The sequence below is a fragment of the Panulirus ornatus genome, chromosome 1, assembly GCF_036320965.1.
Source record: "Panulirus ornatus isolate Po-2019 chromosome 1, ASM3632096v1, whole genome shotgun sequence".
In the NCBI taxonomy this organism is placed as follows: Eukaryota; Metazoa; Arthropoda; class Malacostraca; order Decapoda; family Palinuridae; genus Panulirus; species Panulirus ornatus.
Genome location: NC_092224.1, coordinates 80,203,541 through 80,219,427, shown reverse-complemented (window position 1 = coordinate 80,219,427; position 15,887 = coordinate 80,203,541). Strand labels below are relative to the sequence as shown.

At 38.8% G+C, this 15,887-nt stretch overlaps 1 protein-coding gene across 5 annotated transcripts in view; it reads right to left on the bottom strand.

Annotated features, from left to right (window-relative positions):
* LOC139750137 (signal peptide peptidase-like 2B) overlaps positions 1-15,453 on the bottom strand; it is a 124,072-nt gene extending 108,619 nt beyond the window's left edge. For all 5 annotated transcript variants that reach the window (XR_011713091.1, XR_011713090.1, XM_071664490.1 and 2 more), the window contains exons 1-4: positions 15,346-15,453; positions 8,994-9,122; positions 4,140-4,286; positions 407-526 (exon numbers count right to left, since the gene is read on the bottom strand). Coding sequence is in view for 3 of the 5 variants with exons in the window: in XM_071664490.1 (XP_071520591.1) it covers positions 407-526; positions 4,140-4,286; positions 8,994-9,122; positions 15,346-15,411 (462 nt within the window). In the remaining 2 variants the exon portion in view is untranslated. The remainder of the gene's footprint in view (positions 1-406; positions 527-4,139; positions 4,287-8,993; positions 9,123-15,345) is intronic.
* Between the last annotated feature and the right edge of the window lie 434 nt (positions 15,454-15,887).

Here is a 15,887-nt window from a genome sequence, read left to right as displayed (position 1 = left end):
AGTCTTATGCTTATATTTTGCACGTTCCAATGTCTGTTTTAGAACAAGGACAGGGTAAATGATGCTCCCATAAAAAAATGTATTTTTCTGACTAAAAGCCAAAAAATAAGCTTTTGGGGGAAATCTGGAAAAAAATCCTTAACCTATGACACAAGTTTCCATGTAAACTTTGGGCAAAATGCTGCAACATAAGTGCATATGATGAAGTAATATATGTGTACCTGAAACAGAAAATCACAAAAGGAATAAGCAACTTACTACACATATGAAAGCCATGCACATTTGAACTTAAGATATTAGCTGTTGAATCACATTGACTAAACACTGTTTATTCATTTTATTCAAGCTACTAATTTGTGGCACAAGACTGTTGTATCAAAATATTATTCCCATTTCATCAACTCACCACCATCTTGATGTAGCTGGAGTTGTCAATGAAAGCAAGAGTAAAGTTGTTGTTCGTGACATTCAGTCTTATCAATCGAGGCTTCTCCCACACAATTAAGGTGCCAGCACCACCGGAACTCTGAAATACCACAACACAACTATAAATGCGATTGGTATGACTTATCCTTTCTTGGTGAAGATAAGAATGAAAATTTGTCGTAGTTTCAGGAACAGAAGAAATACATACTATATGCGTGACAAAAGGTGGGGAGTGTAAGCAAGCTTGGAAAAGAGGCCTGACTGCAGAGATACCAAGAAAGACAGTGAAAAGAGACAAAGGGCAGGGGTACATGAAATATGGGGAGTGAAAGAGAAGTGGAGGGCATCTAGGGATGATTACTTATATGTATGAAAGAAGTGTACTGAAAAGGAAGATCAAAGGGGTGATGCTAAGAAAATTAAAGAGACAGGTTTTGATTCCACTCTGGTTAATATACAAGTTGAGAATATACCATCCCAGAAGTATGAACAGCATTCCATACTTGGAAGAAAAAATTCCACTCTGGTTAACAGAGAGGTTGACAATAAGCCATCCTAGATGTAAGAACAGTATTCCATAATCGAAAGAAAAAAATCTCCCGTAAATGTGAAACATATTCACACAAAAAATTATTACAGTACCCATACAATACTCCCAGCTTTTGGGAAGCAGACTCTGTGATAATTATAAGGGGTTCCCTTAACAGAATGGAGGATATGGTTTCGCCTGACATGTTTATGGCATTACTGAGTTGAACTGTGGATTCGAAACGGAACAGAGAGGAAATAAATGATTCTCAGAAAGAGATACAGGGAGAAATTGCATTTTAGCAATACCAAATTTTACAAGGCTACTGCTTCCCCACTCCTAAATGCTGCACAAGCCTAAACTGAAAGAGGAAATATGATCAGTACAAGAAAGATAAGCATTACAAGGAGGAGGGCAGGAAAAGTGAGTTGAAGTATTGAGAGGGGAATCAACAGCAAAAGAGTAAACAGGGTTAGAAGTAGAACAGAGATCATTTTGAGAAGGAAAATGTTTAGATGATAAGAAAGAACCCTGAGGAACAACAACATTGATATGAAAGGAGGGGACTTTGCTCCATCAATAAATACTAAGATGGAAGAGAATAGTGCAATGAAACCAAAGCAAGTTAGAAAGCAGACTTATACCAGATCCTGTCAAATACTTCAAAGGTGTCAAGGGATATGATGATAATTTCTCCAAAGTACTTGAGATAGGACATCCAGAGGTAAGTCTGAAAGATGGTAATGGGATTATAAGTGTTTGAAAAAGTGAGTATGGGAGAATTCTTAAGAATTCTGAGATAGCAAGACAAAGAGCAAAGGGTTGAAAGTTGAAGAGATTAAAGCAGTCTCCTTTCTCCAGGATGGAGTGCACTAAGAGGTGCTTCTAAACAGCAAGAAAAGTCTGGGTTTTTAGACAGACACAAAATAGACAAGCACGGATGGGTGCTGGTTCAAAGGCACACTCACTTAAGAACTCAAGGAGGTATGCCATCTGAAACATACCCCTTGTCCACCTGCAGATGTGATAGTGCCTGGAAGACCTTGTGCAAGAATACAGGAGATGGCATAGGTTCAGTGGGAGGAGAAAGGGGCAGAATATTAAACTAAGAAGTCTCCAATGTTGAGTTGGAGGAAAATAAGGGGCCAAAAAGCGCAGCTTTTTCAGTTGGAGCGTAAACAATATAATAACAAGCACCAAAACATTTATCAATAGAAGAAATCATTTCTATATATAATATGGGTCTCACTTCCTTACACTTTCTCATAACTCCTTCAGCAGAAGTGCTACTCCTTCCTCAGGTCTCACCTTCACACTAACCCCTGACTTTTCACCTTTGATGTTCCCTTGCCATTCTTCCTCTTTCCCTTTGAGCTTTGTTTCATTCAGGGCAAGAACATTCATATTCCTTTCCTCTAACATACTACTTAGCAATTACATTATCCCTTATTCAAAGAAAGTGTGATAACTTTTCCTTGTCATTTCTGCTCTTGAGCTAAGGACAACACTAAAATGTCGTGCTACCTTTCCTTCCTTTCTCCATTCTGATGGTACTGTAGCTGTCTCTCACATATACAAATCAACTCTCTTCAGTTCCAGTTTTTCCTCTAACTCCAACTTGGATGACTAACATTCCTTCACCCAAAGATATTCATCTTAGTAATCCTAAGACCTTCCTTGTGACCCCTTTGTAATCTGTCCAAAAGCTCTTTTCTCTCTGCAGAGGAGTAAAGCTTATGGTCCTGATGGTATCCATGTACTGAAACAGTGTGCCCTTGAACTTGCACCTCTGCTTGCTTGTCTATTCCATTTCTGTATACAAACTACAGATTTTCCTTATTCTTGGAAGCATGCATTACTACATCTCATCCCTATGAAAAGGCAACCATTCTAATCATCTTCTCATAAATTTAACTATAACCTAGAGCATAGTACTGTCTCTTTAAACTAGCATGACAACAGTTGTTCAACAATATGATCCCGGGGTAATTATCTAAACGAATGAAACAGCCAAAAATATTATACTGATAAACCTCTTCCCCTATTTACAAAAAAAAAAAAAAAAAAAAATCCCATACCCCTAATCATATTAACACAAAGTCAAAAACATTTATTAGGGTATTCATAAATCAACTTCAAAATTTTTTGTTGAAAGGCAAGGCAATCTGTATGAGACCACATGATTCAAAATAGATAAACTTCTGCTTGGAATGATTAGATTTTCTATAAAATAGATGAACCTACATTCCGAACAAAATTCATTGGCTTAGCTTACTAAAGCCTAATCACAACCAAAATGTGGTGAGTACTGTCGGTGTTGATAGAAAACATCAGGGATGTCTCCAGCTATGTCGCTCCTATTAAAAAAATAGGATGCTAAGTACTTACAATTCATGTCCTGTACACCAGAATGAAACTGATACTGATCAGACATTGAGAAGAGCAAGAACCAAGGCGGAGATACTGTCCTTATATCAGGTCACCAATAGCTGAGCAAGAGCAATGAATGGTTGTGACTTATTGTGTTCTGCCATACCAGCTGCATTTTCACATCATGGACCTAGGTAGGTTGCTCTATGGTCACTCTACCCCTTGGACAAGCATCTACAGACTCCCTGCATTATATGTTGATTGAAGAAGTGAATGTTATTGAATTAAATCCACTTTTGGGTAAAACTTGTATGTGTTAACCTCTAACAGAGAGCGCTCTCTCAAATGCTCATAGGGTTCTGTCCATAGATGAGAGATCATGTCATTAACACATTTACTTCACTAACAGTACTCGTGGCAAATCTTGTTCAATGTTACTCTAAACACTATGTCAACTATTTTTCCTGACTTAATAAAACACAATACCATTTGAGCTGAATTTTCTTTTCCAACGCAGTTGGTTTCATATGTTTATGATGAATCAGTAATCTACGAGTAAATCTCTTCAGTACTTTCTTCCCATTACTCCTTTCCACCATCAGTTACCATCCCTTATTGTTTTACTTCTAATTCTTTCAGACTGTATCTTTAATTCTCCACTAATTCCTACATATCTTCCAGCTGCTACACATTTCCTTATCTGCTTTTTTCCCTTGCTTAATCTACCATCTGGTGTGTTACTTTCTGTATCACATCACACTCTGAAACAAAGGTATTATATGGCAATACTTAACACATGACATTGATCTTGTACCTGGACTCGCCTAGCTCGATCCAAAGCAGTGCAGTTGTTCTCCCATGAAACAAAGACAAATCTGTTCTTCATGTCAAGGGTTGCTGGTGGAGGCTCTGACTCGTTGCATATATCCCACTCCAGTGCATCAGACACTGGTAAATATTGCTGAAAAGCAAAAAGGTAATGATTTCTTTTGAAATTTGTCAATATGGTTATCTGACTGTCATCTTAGTATGAGCAAAAGCTGAAATACAGGGCTCTCACAATACACCTAAGATTAGACATAACCTATCCTCAAAGTTTCCAGACAGATATTCACAAAAGCTGAGCGACACCTTTAGATAGAAATCTATGCATTCAGTCTTGCACCTCACTTTCAAAGCCATGTGGCAAGCTTAGGTGGTGGATGAGGTGGCAGTGCACAATAATTTCTCCCTGCTGTCCATCATCCACCTGCCATGCCTACATAAGCATATACTCAGGAGTTTTCTTGGAAGAAAACTGAGAGGTTTTCAGCTATATATGTGATACTGAATTATCTGACAATGACATGTCTTTAAATTATGTTAAGAGTGACTTTATGAACACTGACTCTAAAAGCATTGAAAGTTGATCAAGAGCAAGGGTTTTTAGCGAAAGTGTTAGCAGTGTTGTCAGTGCCCAACTGACACTGACAACACTGCAATTGACTTATGCAGCTGGTAACATCAATCAATGAATCACACTGATTGTAACACGAAAAGATTTTTTTTTTTCTTTTTTTTGCCGCTGTCTCCCGCGTTTGCGAGGTAGCGCAAGGAAACAGACGAAAGAAATGGCCCAACCTACCCCCATGCACATGTATATACATACGTCCACACACGCAAATATACATACCTACACAGCTTTCCATGGTTTACCCCAGACGCTTCACATGCCCTGATTCAATCCACTGACAGCACGTCAACCCCGGTATACCACATCGCTCCAATTCACTCTATTCCTTGCCCTCCTTTCACCCTCCTGCATGTTCAGGCCCCGATCACACAAAATCTTCTTCACTCCATCTTTCCACCTCCAATTTGGTCTCCCTCTTCTCCTCGTTCCCTCCACCTCCGACACATATATCCTCTTGGTCAATCTTTCCTCACTCATTCTCTCCATGTGCCCAAACCATTTCAAAACACCCTCTTCTGCTCTCTCAACCACGCTCTTTTTATTTCCACACATCTCTCTTACCCTTACGTTACTTACTCGATCAAACCACCTCACACCACACATTGTCCTCAAACATCTCATTTCCAGCACATCCATCCTCCTGCGCACCACTCTATCCATAGCCCACGCCTCGCAACCATACAACATTGTTGGAACCACTATTCCTTCAAACATACCCATTTTTGCTTTCCGAGATAATGTTCTCGACTTCCACACATTCTTCAAGGTTCCAAGAATTTTCGCCCCCTCCACCACACTATGATCCACTTCCGCTTCCATGGTTCCATCCGCTGCCAGATCCACTCCCAGATATCTAAAACACTTCACTTCCTCCAGTTTTTCTCCATTCAAACTCACCTCCCAATTGACTTGACCCTCAACCCTACTGTACCTAATAACCTTGCTCTTATTCACATTTACTCTTAACTTTCTTCTTTCACACACTTTACCAAACTCAGTCACCAGCTTCTGCAGTTTCTCACATGAATCAGCCACCAGCACTGTATCATCAGCGAACAACAACTGACTCACTTCCCAAGCTCTCTCATCCCCAACAGACTTCATACTTGCCCCTCTTTCCAAAACTCTTGCATTCACCTCCCTAACAACCCCATCCATAAACAAATTAAACAACCATGGAGACATCACACACCCCTGCCACAAACCTACATTCACTGAGAACCAATCACTTTCCTCTCTTCCTACACATACACATGCCTTACATCCTCGATAAAAACTTTTCACTGCTTCTAACAACTTGCCTCCCACACCATATATTCTTAATACCTTCCACAGAGCATCTCTATCAACTCTATCATATGCCTTCTCCAGATCCATAAATGCTACATACAAATCCATTTGAGAATAAAAAGATGTTCTGGAAGGAGGTAAATAAAGTGCGTAAGACAAGGGAGCAAATGGGAACTTCAGTGAAGGGCGCAAATGGGGAGGTGATAACAAGTAGTGGTGATGTGAGAAGGAGATGGAGTGAGTATTTTGAAGGTTTGTTGAATGTGTTTGATGATAGAGTGGCAGATATAGGGTGTTTTGGTCGAGGTAATGTGCAAAGTGAGAGGGTTAGGTAAAATGATTTGGTAAACAGAGAAGAGGTAGTAAAAGCTTTGCGGAAGATGAAAGCCGGCAAGGCAGCAGGTTTGGATGGTATTGCAGTGGAATTTATTAAAAAAGGGGGTGACTGTATTGTTGACTGGTTGGTAAGGTTATTTAATGTATGTATGACTCATGGTGAGGTGCCTGAGGATTGGCGGAATGCGTGCATAGTGCCATTGTACAAAGGCAAAGGGGATAAGAGTGAGTGCTCAAATTACAGAGGTATAAGTTTGTTGAGTATTCCTGGTAAATTATATGGGAGGGTATTGATTGAGAGGGTGAAGGCATGTACAGAGCATCAGACTGGGGAAGAGCAGTGTGGTTTCAGAAGTGGTAGAGGATGTGTGGATCAGGTGTTTGCTTTGAAGAATGTATGTGAGAAATACTTAGAAAAGATTTATTACATAAATAAAACAGAAAAACAGTCAGTTTGTTGAAGCAGATAGATTAAATGATACAACAAGTGCAACACTTTTAAGTGCAATGAGCACAAAAATCTAAACACCTTCTACACAAAACTAGAGTGAAAGTAGAGAATGAAATATGCTTCTGAATACATAGTTTCACTGTTACATAAATATCTTTGATACTGTAAGGTTAAACACATTTTATAAAGAACCTGAAAAATGTGAATCTTGAAGGTTGTAAAGGAAAATCAAGTGAAATGCTTAAGGGTTAACTGTGACCAGGCTATACAAAAAACAAATTCTTTTATATGAACAATCATCTACACAAAAACAAGGGTTTCAGTAAAGTCTAAAAAAAAATTTCAATACAGCATAAGTAGTCAGAGATAAGGTGTAACATTCATATTCAAAAAAGTAAAACTGAGAGGAACATATAGCATAACAGTTTCATGTATGTGATGCCTGCTAATCACTGCAGACGAATACTCCTAAAAAAATCTAACTGTGTATATATATGAATCCTACTATTCATTGCCGCAAATCCCAGATCATTATCAGATCTAGGGCCATCAGCATATATTTCTTGAACCCTGGTAGTTTGAGGTGTGTTCTCAAAAACCCAGCTTGATTTTATCCAGTGCTTTCCCACTTCCCTACTGCAACTAAATCCTTAAAGCATGGCTGCAATAAATCAATCCATGGTGAATCTGCCACACCCTAACTGATAAAATCATTATGATTAAAATAGAGAAATATTACGAATTCTCTCATTTGTCCTCCTAAAGACTGCTCATCCAACTGAGACTTGATCACAGCCCTGTAACAAAGAGAATCTAGATCTCTCCTTTTGTCATGAAACTTTATGCAATTGTTTCAAAGCATTTAAAGAATTAAATGGCATAAGACCCATATACCTAGCAATACTTGTATACTGCTTATGGCTCATAACTTGAGATACTTTCACATTTAGCTATGAAGCACTATACAGGTGTTTCCCAGAATCTAAAAAACTAAATTGCATAAGACCCATAACTCTGGTGTTATATCTATGGTAATAAATGGTTTGATTTGGCTTCACTTAAATATCTATATTGTGGTGTTGGAACACGAGTGTTTCACAGAACACCATTCTAGTTCCAAATAATTTAGCACTAATTGATACTGTAAACCTGCTGATGTACAGTATGTAAGGAATGCCTCAGAAATATGACAAGGAACCTAACAAAATTGGTTTAATAATCAAACAAAAAAGTTCAGAATGTAACAAAAACTAGTTTATAATAAGACAACTTTATTAACATTAAGTGAATAAACACCACATCCAAAAGTTTGAAACATAGGCCATTGATTTCTCTAATTGCATCTAGCATCTTTGCATGTTTCTCTATCTATCTATCTATCTATAACTATGATGACCATACCCTATGGGAACTCCCATCAAGGAGGTGGCCGTGGCAAAAGTCTCCACTGATCCTTGTCCTTACATACACTATTCCATGCATTCTTCCACCATTTCTCTATCTCCAGTACTCTTTCACTCTATTTCCTCATGTTGCAAGTGGTTTTGCTCTCACAATAACCCCTTTAATCACACTATCATACACTCTCCTTGTCTTTTGCATTCTTTCCACATGCCTACACAACCTTAAAATATTACATTTCACCCACTCTATCACTCAACTATTAATTCCCTTTGCATTCCTTGCAACATCAAATCTCTCACACATCTCATTTCATTCTTCATTCCACCAACTCATACCACGTGCCCCTCTCGAACAGCTCACTTCCACAGCCTAGATACTTGACCTCTGTGACTCAGTCTATGTCCCATGTTCCAACCACTAGGTCAGGTTCGGATGGACTATGCTGTCTCTTAATCCTTTCTTTCCAACATCCTTACCTCTTAAAAAATCTTACTTGTTAGTTACAAAGAGCATGAAGGTAGAATCAAACATGAGGTGAGGGTAGATGGAATCATTCATTTTTGAAAATTAACACATTATGTGGGTGTTTACTACCAAAAAAGTTATTGAATCTCTGCGGAGCAAGCCAAGTTTCTGATTCATCACTACATTTCTCTTATTAATTTTCACTTCCATGACGTTTGGGTCAAAAGTTTAGTATATAACATACAAATGAAACAATACTGGTCACTTACAGCAGAGTCTTCATCAAAAGCAAGGTGAGTCATCTCCTTGTAGAAATAAATGCAGTATTTCTCAGAGTAATTACTCGTGGCATTTGGTCGACTGTTGAGAATCCCGCATATAAGAGAATCACCCCTAACCTGTTAACAAAACAAGGATTATATGAATAGAGTCATCATAAAACTGTGAAAATAATCCATTTACAAATCCAAAATATGGCAAGGGAGAAAAGCTAAATGAAACAGAAAGAAGTTTTTATCAAGATAGAAAGGCATGTGTGCAAGGCAAGTAAGCAGAGAGAAGTGTAAGTGAATCCAGGTGAAGGTGGGTCTGCAACATGTGTGTGTGTGTGATGTCCCCAAAGCTGTTCAGTATGTTTATGGAAGGGGTGGATGGGGTGAATGCAAAGATCTTGGAGAAAGGGGCATGTATGAAGTCTGTTGAGGTTAGAAGCCTGGGAGGTGAGTCAGTTGTTTGCTGATCATATGCAGCTGGTGGTAGACTTGAGTCAGAAACTGCAGAAGCTGGCATCTGAGTTTGGGAAAGCATGCGAAAAAAGAAAGATGAGAGTAAATGTGAATAGAATCAAGATTATTAGGTTTAGCTGTGAAGAGAGACAGGTTAGTTGGGGACATATGGTCAACTGGATAAGACTTGGAGGAGGTTAAGTGTGTTAGGTTGTTGGGAATAGACATGACAGCAAGCAGTACCATAAGTGCTGAAATGAGTACCAGGGTGGGGGAGGGGATAAAGGTCCTGAGAGCACTGAGAAGTGTATGAAAAGAGAGGTCACTCTATAGAAGGGTAAAAAAGGGCATGTTTGAAGGTACAATAGTCCTGATGGTGCTGTATGGACACAAGGCATGGGCTATTTAGGAGTATGTATGGAAGCAGGAGGAATGCATTAGACATAAAATGTATGTAGTGGAAAGTGAGTGGTTCCCAGTGAATGTCGGTTTGCGGCAAAGGTGTGTGATGTCTCCATGGTTGTTTAATTTGTTTATGGATGGGGTTCTTAGGGAGGTGAATGCAAGAGTTTTGGAGAGAGGGGCAAGTATGCAGTCTGTTGAGGATGAGAGGGTTTGGTAAGAGAGTCAGTTGTTGTTCTGTGATGATGCAGCGCTGGTGGCTGATTCTGGTGAGAAACTACAGAAGTGGGAGACTGAGTGAGTTTGGTAAAGTGTGAAAGAAGAAAGCTGAGAGTAAATGTGAATAAGAGCAAGGTTATTAGGTACAGTAGGGATGAGGGACAAGTCAATTCGGAGGTAAGTTTGAATGGAGAAAAACTGGGGAAGTGAAGTTTTTCAGCTATCTGGGAGTGGATTTAGCAGCGGATGGAACCATGGAAGCGGGAGTAAGTCACAGGGTGGAGGAGGGGGTAAAGGTTTTGGGAGCGTTGAAGAATAAGTGGAAGGCGAGAACATTATCTCGGAAAGCAAAAATGGGTATGTTTGAAGGAATAGTGGTTCCAACAATGTTATATGGTTGTGAGGCATGGGCTATAGATAGGGTTGTAAGGAGGAGGGTGGATGTGTTGGAAATGATATGTATGAGGAAAATGTGGTGTGAGGTGGTTTGATTAAGTAATGAAAGGGTAAGAAAGATGTGTGCTAATAAAAAGAGTGTGGTTGAGAGAGCAGAAGAAGGTGTATTGATATGGTTTGGTCACATGGAGAGAATGAGTGAGGAAAGATCGACAAAGAGGATATATATATATATATATATATATATGTCAGAAGTGGAGGGAATGAGAAGTGGGAGACCAAATTGGAGGTGAAAGGACAGAGTGAAAAAGATTTTGAGTGATCGGGATCTGAATGTGCAGGAGAGTGAAAGGGGTGCAAGGAATAGAGTGAATTGGAGCGATGTGGTACACCAGGGTCGACGTGCTCTCAATGGATTGAACTAGGGCATATGAAGTGTCTGGGGTAAACCATGGAAAGTTTTGTGGGGCCTAGATATGGAAAGGGAGCTGAGGTTTTGGTGCATTACACATGACAGCTAGAGACTGCGTGTGAACGAATGTGGCCTTTCTTATCTTTTCCTAGCGCTACCTCGCACACGTGCAGGGGAGGGGGGTGCCATTTCATGTGTGGCGGGGTGGCGACGGGAATGGCAGCATGTAGGAATATGTACATGTGTATATGTGTATATGTCTGTGTGTGTATATGTATGTATATGTTGAAATGTACAGTTATGTATATGTGCGTGCGTGGGCATGTATGCATATACATGTGTATGTGGGTGGGTTAGGCCATTCTTTCATCTGTTTCCTTGTGCTACCTTGCTAATGCAGGAGACAGCAACAAAGTATAATAAAAAAAAATAAGACATTTCATTCTACCATCTTTAATAAAGGCTCAAATGAAAGTTCAAAATGTAATCGAAATCACACTACTACTCATTTTTCAAAGAATTTCCACAATAGGCACTATTTGTTGCAATATAATTCATTCTAAATATTCCACAGAAAGTTTTTGTGATTATGGCACCAAATAAGCTCTTCATAATACTCAAATATGTCTCTCATTGCATTGCATACTCTTAGTTATCTTTTTATATAAAGACTGATATAATCAGTAACCTATGATATCACAGAGGACCAAATGAATAAATCTTACCGGTTAAAATAAAAGACTAAGTTATGTTTTTGTTGATATATTCATTCATTTCAAAGGTATCATGATCAATATTTGCCCAAAACCATATTATACATTTATGGTCACCAAAACAAATAAGACAAAATGCAAGATATATGGCATTCTAACATGAATATCTTTTCAAGGTCGCATCAAATCATTCTTTGGAATATGAATGATTTTGCTCTGCAGTGTCACTGTACTACCTGGAGCACAAAATAAGACTAGCAGGCTATTTCAATTTCAAGCTTTTTCAAATCCAGCATTCATAAATAATTTGATAATGGGAAGGGCCACAAATCATGATGAAATATGTAGGGTTAATGTAAATAAAAGGTGAAACAATTACAGATTAAAATTTCAGTCAACTTTCCCTAACCACTGAGACATATCAATTTTCTAAGAAATAGTCACACTATCCCAGTGTTGATGTATTTCATCACGAGATGGAGAATGTTCCCGAAAAGTGTTCATGTGCTAAAATGTATATGTGTGCATATGAAGGAACAGAGTGCACAGAAACTTAATGTTAACATGAGACCTTAACACTCGCATATTCTTTTACACACGTCCACACACGCAAATATACATACCTACACAGCTTTCCATGGTTTACCCCAGACGCTTCACATGCCTTGCTTCAATCCACTGACAGCACGTCAACCCCTGTATACCACATGACTCCAATTCACTCTATTTCTTGCCCTCCTTTCACCCTCCTGCATGTTCAGGCCCCGATCACACAAAATCTTTTTCACTCCATCTTTCCACCTCCAATTTGGTCTCCCTCTTCTCCTCGTTCCCTCCACCTCCGACACATATATCCTCTTGGTCAATCTCTCCTCACTCATTCTCTCCATGTGCCCAAACCATTTCAAAACACCCTCTTCTGCTCTCTCAACCACGCTCTTTTTATTTCCACACATCTCTCTTACCCTTACGTTACTTACTCGATCAAACCACCTCACACCACACATTGTCCTCAAACATCTCATTTCCAGCACATCCATCCTCCTGCGCACATCTCTATCCATAGCCCACGCCTCGCAACCATACAACATTGTTGGAACCACTATTCCCTCAAACATACCCATTTTTGCTTTCCGAGATAATGTTCTCGACTTCCACACATTTTTCAAGGCTCCCAAAATTTTCGCCCCCTCCCCCACCCTATGATCCACTTCCGCTTCCATGGTTCCATCCGCTGACAGATCCACTCCCAGATATCTAAAACACTTCACTTCCTCCAGTTTTTCTCCATTCAAACTCACCTCCCAATTGACTTGACCCTCACCCCTACTGTACCTAATAACCTTGCTCTTATTCACATTTACTCTCAACTTTCTTCTTCCACACACTTTACCAAACTCAGTCACCAGCTTCTGCAGTTTCTCACATGAATCAGCCACCAGCGCTGTATCATCAGCGAACAACAACTGACTCACTTCCCAAGCTCTCTCATCCCCAACAGACTTCATACTTGCCCCTCTTTCCAGGACTCTTGCATTTACCTCCCTTACAACCCCATCCATAAACAAATTAAACAACCATGGAGACATCACACACCCCTGCCGCAAACCTACATTCACTGAGAACCAATCACTTTCCTCTCTTCCTACACGTACACATGCCTTACATCCTCGATAAAAACTTTTCACTGCTTCTAACAACTTGCCTCCCACACCATATATTCTTAATACCTTCCACAGAGCATCTCTATCAACTCTATCATATGCCTTCTCCAGATCCATAAATGCTACATACAAATCCATTTGCTTTTCTAAGTATTTCTCACATACATTCTTCAAAGCAAACACCTGATCCACACATCCTCTACCACTTCTGAAACCGCACTGCTCTTCCCCAATCTGATGCTCTGTACATGCCTTCACCCTCTCAATCAATACCCTCCCATATAATTTACCAGGAATACTCAACAAACTTATACCTCTGTAATTTGAGCACTCACTCTTATCCCCTTTGCCTTTGTACAATGGCACTATGCACGCATTCCGCCAATCCTCAGGCACCTCACCATGAGTCATACATACATTAAATAACCTTACAAAAAACATATAAGTAAGGTAAATCTCAGTGACCTGTGGTAGTTATGTGAAGTTTTAATAGGTTCTATTGATTCCTTACAGTGTTTCATGTACTTTTACAACAATTAACCATTCTTCGATGCGGTAACAATGCTAATCTCACCTCATCTATTTACCTGGATCTTCATAGTCCTTCCCATAATCACCAAATCTATCATTGCCAGTCATAGTTTATTCTCCATCCCACACACTATCAATGCAAAATTAATTTCCAAAGTTAAATGTGACATGACCATGATCATCATATCTCCATAGGCTCCTGCAGCTTCAAAGATGTACTCCAATCAGGAGCAAGGAAAGGGATGGACTCCTTTGAGAAGAAAAGTTCTTTGCGGAAAGTGTAATCAGATGATACCATCTTGCCAAAGTTGAAGTTCATTAACTGTGTAACCACAAGCATAATCATCCAAACACTTCATCTTACCAGCATTTGACAACTAATATATATAAAACAATGATTAATCAAAGAGCTTAGATGTGTGGGGACTTAACCTTTGTAATACTATTAACATAGAAACAATAATGGAGTAAGACCAGCTAGTGGTAGTTTTTACCCTCTTTTCTAATCCTGCATCAATGACTTGATAGTGGGTAAGGTTATGAGAATTATAGAAAATATTGGATTAAAGAATATAAAAATCAGTGACACATATGTAGAACTCAACAAAACCTTTGAAACCTAATTCAACTTCCTCTAAAAGCTTACTTTCAGTGCTAAGAAATATTCGTGTTATAGTCACACTTTACATCAATGTGCTGGGTGACCCTGTATATTCAAAGAAGGACTGTTTACATCCTTCCTATCAAAACTTCATGAATAAATTCTTACTCATTTCTTTGTAATTCCAAAACTGACCCACAATCAGTTATATCAAAATCACTTGAAATGAATCATTTCTGGAGGTTTTGAGGATATTGCTGCTAAGAGACTCACTTGAGGATGTAATTCACCATGTGGCAAATGCAGCAGGCAACTATAACGATAAATCATGTCAAAAGCAGTGAAAATTAAAGTAAATCTCTGCCCGTTCTCAAAGTCATGTTTTAAAAGGGTTCCCCTGATTTCCGTTAGTAATTCTTGTTATTTCTTTTTACATAACCTTATATTTTCCCTGATCTTCATTCATCTTTGCAGAACTGAATTATCTTTCTATACTAAAAAAAAAATTATCAAGAATACCATTTTTCTCAAAGTAGTAAATCAACATTACAATACAACGTAAATACCATTCCATACCTTCAAATAGGCCCCTAAATATGATAACTACCGAACTAATGCATTTTCCCATTCCACCTCAAAACCCTTATATTACACCACAAAACAAGGTAATATACACAACCTAATTAGCCATGTGCAACCCATTTAGTACAAACGCATCCCCATACCTTCAGCACTGTAAAGGGGAAACATAAAGCCTGGTACACTTCCTGTATCTAAACCCAGAGTTCATATCAGAGTTGAAGTTCAATAATCAGTACCTAACAGTACTGCAAGTACACGTCACAGCCCATCACTGTACTTGAAAACCTGTCCTTTAGCCTTATTCATAACGACATGAAACTTACTTCTATACAGCCAAAAGTAACATACGATACTTATCTTGCCAATTAATCCTCACCTGGGAAACATACAGTGTAAGAACTACTGTAAAGATTGAGAGAACTTGCGTCGCTCTTTGCGCCATGATTGTTTTTGTTTTCCTTCCGTGACCGATTCTGTTGACACATTCTCTATGTACCGGGGACTAGATTATCAAAAACTCTTTACAAACTTTCAAAAGCTATTCTTATAAAATCAAACATTTTATTCTGCAATCTGATACTTTTAATACACCTTATTACTGTGTGTGGCATATTCCCTGATAAATTTATTAATAAATATTCGTACAAGCAATCGAACAGAATCAGCTGATTTCATCAAAGATGATCCAAAATTTATAAGGGAAATTATATGAATCATTCTTTTGCACACGCAAAATGAGGTTGGGTGAAATATGGATAAAAAGGGAGAGTAAAATTACTTTTTAAACAGTGGAGCATGGAAAATATTGAGCAGGCTAAGTACATAGGGTAAAAGTGTGTTTAATGATGTTTGACAGTACTAGAAACACACCCACACGTCAACGCGTGTTTTACTGAAAGGAAAATCATTCGGTATGAT